This window comes from Arachis ipaensis, chromosome B09, assembly GCF_000816755.2.
Source record: "Arachis ipaensis cultivar K30076 chromosome B09, Araip1.1, whole genome shotgun sequence".
Lineage (NCBI taxonomy): Eukaryota > Viridiplantae > Streptophyta > Magnoliopsida > Fabales > Fabaceae > Arachis > Arachis ipaensis.
The window spans coordinates 21,197,784-21,202,066 of record NC_029793.2 but is presented as its reverse complement, the minus strand read 5'-3'; the positions used below and the strand labels follow the sequence as shown (position 1 = coordinate 21,202,066).

At 33.4% G+C, this 4,283-nt stretch overlaps 1 protein-coding gene across 3 annotated transcripts; it reads right to left on the bottom strand.

Moving 5' to 3' along the window:
- On the bottom strand, nucleotides 714-4,283 carry LOC107619473 (zinc finger CCCH domain-containing protein 62). Of its 3 annotated transcripts, XR_001615660.2 has the most exons (10): nucleotides 4,249-4,277; nucleotides 4,057-4,148; nucleotides 3,241-3,355; nucleotides 3,090-3,151; nucleotides 2,586-2,637; nucleotides 2,210-2,321; nucleotides 1,783-1,881; nucleotides 1,550-1,677; nucleotides 901-1,453; nucleotides 714-829 (listed from the first exon to the last, which is right to left on the bottom strand). XR_001615660.2 is itself a non-coding variant. In XM_021111376.1 (9 exons), the coding sequence occupies exons 3-9, from the start codon at nucleotides 3,348-3,350 to the stop codon at nucleotides 952-954; spliced, it is 1,065 nt and encodes a 354-aa protein (XP_020967035.1). In that variant the 5' UTR covers nucleotides 3,351-3,472; nucleotides 4,057-4,148; nucleotides 4,249-4,283; the 3' UTR covers nucleotides 718-951. The 3 variants fall into 3 exon arrangements, 2 of the variants coding, with proteins under 2 accessions (XP_020967035.1, XP_016177257.1); XM_021111376.1 differs by having other exon boundaries at nucleotides 718-1,453; nucleotides 3,241-3,472; nucleotides 4,249-4,283; XM_016321771.2 differs by having other exon boundaries at nucleotides 718-1,453.

Here is a 4,283-nt window from a genome sequence, read left to right as displayed (position 1 = left end):
CTTTTTCTTAACGTATCTACTGGTTCGGACTTCTGAAACGTGTGGGTTTGGACTTTGGTGTATAATGTTTTTTCAAAACAATATTCTACTATATATTTCCATGACATTTATATTTGGTATTATTACTATTATAACTTTGCAAATTTAATAAATAAAAACATAGAATAAAATATTAGTATAAAATAAAATAAACAGCATTTTTATGTGAATTTTCTAAAACGAAATTGATTATATTTGTATTTTTATTGAGTATTTTGACTTTTCTACAAACAAATATTGTCCCGATTTAAATAGTGTAATATGTTATTTATTGAAATATGATAGTCGGAATTTGTTATTGACTACGTATTGTATTTTTTAAAATTAAAAATAGTAAAACAGATATTCACTTTTGACAAATTGTATTTTTAAAATATTAAAAAATAAAAAAACATTTTGCCATCGACGAATTCACTTTTCAAAAACTAAAAAAGATAATTCGTCATGGACAAATTGCCAATGCGCTGCCAAATTCACCTTTTAAAATTTACAATTCGCCAACAATGAATTCTATTTATTCTCATATTTTTAAAATCACCAACAATCTCCACTTTTCGATATTTTACCTCCCAATAATCATATGAATTTTTTTTTACTTAGAAGAATATCATCTTTCCAAGTATTATGATTTCGCCAACAAGAAAGAGTGACATTTTGATTAACATATGAATTAACTAATTTAAAAACAACACTCTATATACCACTTTTCATTGATTTAAACAATATTATTTGATAGTATCAAACACCTAACTCCACCTATGTTGCATAATCAATCTCAAGTCCGGATAAAACAGAAGGGTTACGTTAGGCTCTCGACAGGCAGCATAAAAGCTTAGTCGAATCTTCATGACATATATCAAAGATACATGATAGGACGCAAAAACATAGTTTGATCCATGTAGCTGACTTTATCTAGTGGATAAGACTTTGTTCTTGATTTGATAGTATCAAATCATGTACAAATTTGCAATTGTCCCCAAAATAGCACCGCCCACGAGCATAATATCTACATAGCTGCTTTTGCTTGTGGATTTCTCTGTTGTTCAGCAACGGAAGAAGGTGATTAGCACTAGTCAAAGGATTTCTTTGTGCAAACCTGTTTCTCTCACTAGGATGGTATTGGTATTGGTATTGCTCTTTTTGTTTGGAGTGGAGGTCACCAAGTTGAGCTTTAATGATTGGGTCAGATGAGTGCTTCCAATCTTGCTGGTTATTTACATGGTTAACACCAAAAGATGTCGATTCATTCGATCGTCTAGAACTAACGGACTTACCCCCCTGTTCAGTCACTACTGATGGGAATGGTGGTTTTTCTTGATTAATGGCAGATACAGCTGAACTCTTAGATGGGAATGCTGGTTTTTCTTGATTAATGGCATGAGGATGATGTATTACTGAATGCTTTCTGGAGACCCTGAATATTTGTAGAATGTAGAATGTAGAAAGGACATCACATAATTTTACAAACATAAACAAGAAGGCTTGAAAAGTCCAGAATTATTTAAGGTACCTGTTTTCCACAATTGCTTTTCTGTTCACTTTTTCTTGTACCCTTGCTTCTCTATCTTCCCGAGCAATAGATCCCCTCGAGTGTTTCTCCGTCAATATTTTCTGCCTTTCCCCTTCATCCTCCCATTTCTGAAGTGGAGAATAGAGACACATATGGTAATAAAGATTAAATGATGAGAGGAAGAAGGTTAAAAAAGAATGATGGGGGAAGAAGGTCTGTCAAACAATGAGAACCTGTCTCAAAGTCTTCAACCTATAAAGGTTTCGACCCTTAATCAATAGGGGATGAAGTGGAGGAAAAGGCTTTTCTCCTTTGCTCCATAGTACTTCAATCTACATCAGAAAGAAAAAAAGATGCACACATTGTTACTGGAAGGAAAAGGAAGAATGAATGGTTCAAAATGTTGAAAAAAAAAATAGTAGCTTAATTCATGAACTACGGGTTTAACAACTATGATAATAGCATTCTTCTACTTGGAAAATAACCTCGGCTTAAATCATTGATGACCAATGCCACCATAAAGTCAGCATCATGTAAGAACATTTTTCTTAGGGAATTTCTTAGGTGAAGAGTAGAATTGGGTGAACTAGGAAAAATTCTCACTAAAGAACAATCCTTTTCTTCATTGGACGGTACAATACACATTTCTCTTTTTCTTACTGTAAAAGTATGCTGCTGTTTGGCAGTGCCATAGCTTTCTTTCACTATGCGGCCTGCAACAGTCCTTTTACCACATGATGGACCGCTGGCACTTCTAGATGCTATGTTGAACCTGAGAAAACCAATTCTGATAAGGAAACAGGAAAAAGATGGCAGTAATTGTAACATCAACAAAACCAATAAGGCAACTATATGTACTTATGTGTCAAATTTAAAATAAATGAATAAATAAATGCTGTCTATTAGACGTATTGTATGCTTTCTTGTGTTGTAAGCAAGGTAGATCTTTATTATCAATCACACACTGAAAGTTATTTGAAAAAGGACAAAAGAAGTAAATAAAGAAACAGAAACAGAAACAGAACAGCTTACATACATTTCATAAACATTCTGCTCAAACAAAACAACATCCCCAGTGCATGCATCACCTGCATTACACTTTTCATTAGATTCTGAAGACCGTGATATTTAATTATTCAAGAACTATAAGAATATGAGTGGCATAACCACCATAGTTACAACTTTCCAGTCTATAGTGAATTATAGAAATTGTCTTTACATCCTCATTGACACTAGAATTGTAAAGTGTAAATTTCACCAACTGGTGAAAGGGAAAATATTGGAGTTGATGATGAGTAAAAAACATATACTTTTTAAAACAAAGTACTTAAGGGGCAAAAATGGAGGGGAAAACAAACATCTACAATGTTTCTTTTAATTTTTAAACATATTAGTGAGTATTATCATATTGTTACTTGTAAACATCCCTGACAAAAACGAATTCTACAAAGAGGTTTAAAATTTAAATCAACATATCTCACCAAAGAAAAAAAGTTCAACACAAATTTTTTTATTTTGAAAATTATTAGTATTCACTCACCTTTACAGTCCAATACAAAGCTAGAGGGTGGGTACTTTCTTTCCCCTCCACCATTTATGATCCTGGAAATATAGCAGAATCAGAAATGCCATGTGGTTTACCAAAGTAAGCAATTGTTTTATTTTAAATAATAATAATTATAATAACTTACTGCAGATGCTCCTTAATACGCTGGACAAGTACATCCTTATTTCCAGATAGCCTCAGACAATTCTTTCGCAAATACAATTTGCATTCGTCAACTTTCAATCTCTCTAGCATTCCCCCTGTCAGCCAACACAACAACAGAACATCAAGGAAATCTTTCAAAACTAATAACAACCCACCTCAGTGGCTAACAATTTAGCATTTCAACATCTCTTTGGCAGCTATTGGTTATTGTCCCGAGACAAAAGAGACAAGGGCATTGAGGACAAAGATATGTTTGGAGAAGGGAAACAAATCAACCAAATAATTCCGAAAAACCAATGAAAAACCTGAAACATGAATCCAATTAATTTAAAAACCAGTACAGAAAAAACCACAGCCCTTTCATTTAAATTCTGAATATGCCTCTCCCAAACTAAGTGCCATTAGAATTCTTTCCAGTTCCATATCTGACATCATAATCTCCAGAGCAGTCCCCTACTACCCTGTCCTTTCTTCGCTTGATCCACTCCCAGAATTTTCAAAATAATTTCTGCTCTTCCTAATAGAGGAACACAATAAACATATTCCAGGACTAATTTTAAGCTAATTTCATTATATCCAAGAGGAATGGAGACAGGAGGCATATCTCTACTATCTTTGCACAAGGGAGACTTGTTTTCACTACATGAGTAACTAATAATAGCTTAGGGTTTCATTGTCTGCCTACATTTCCTCTATTTTAATTTCGCTCATTTGATCATAAACATGAAGAAATCAAGAAACAAATCTCAAAATTATATATATGTATGACGGAAGAAATACTGAAATAGACACCAACCTTTGATTAACCTTTCAACCCTCTCAAAATTCGCTTCGTTAAAAGCAGGTGTTGTTATCTCTATCTCTTGTGGATTTGTACCATCAACAACTCTGAAAGCAAACACCAGATTAAGAGAAGCTTACCATCAACTTGCATATAGATTCTGAATCATGATTAGTTCAAACGGGAGAAGATCAGATAAATAAATACCTTGCTTTTGCCTTGTTCGTGGAAGGTGAGAGTGA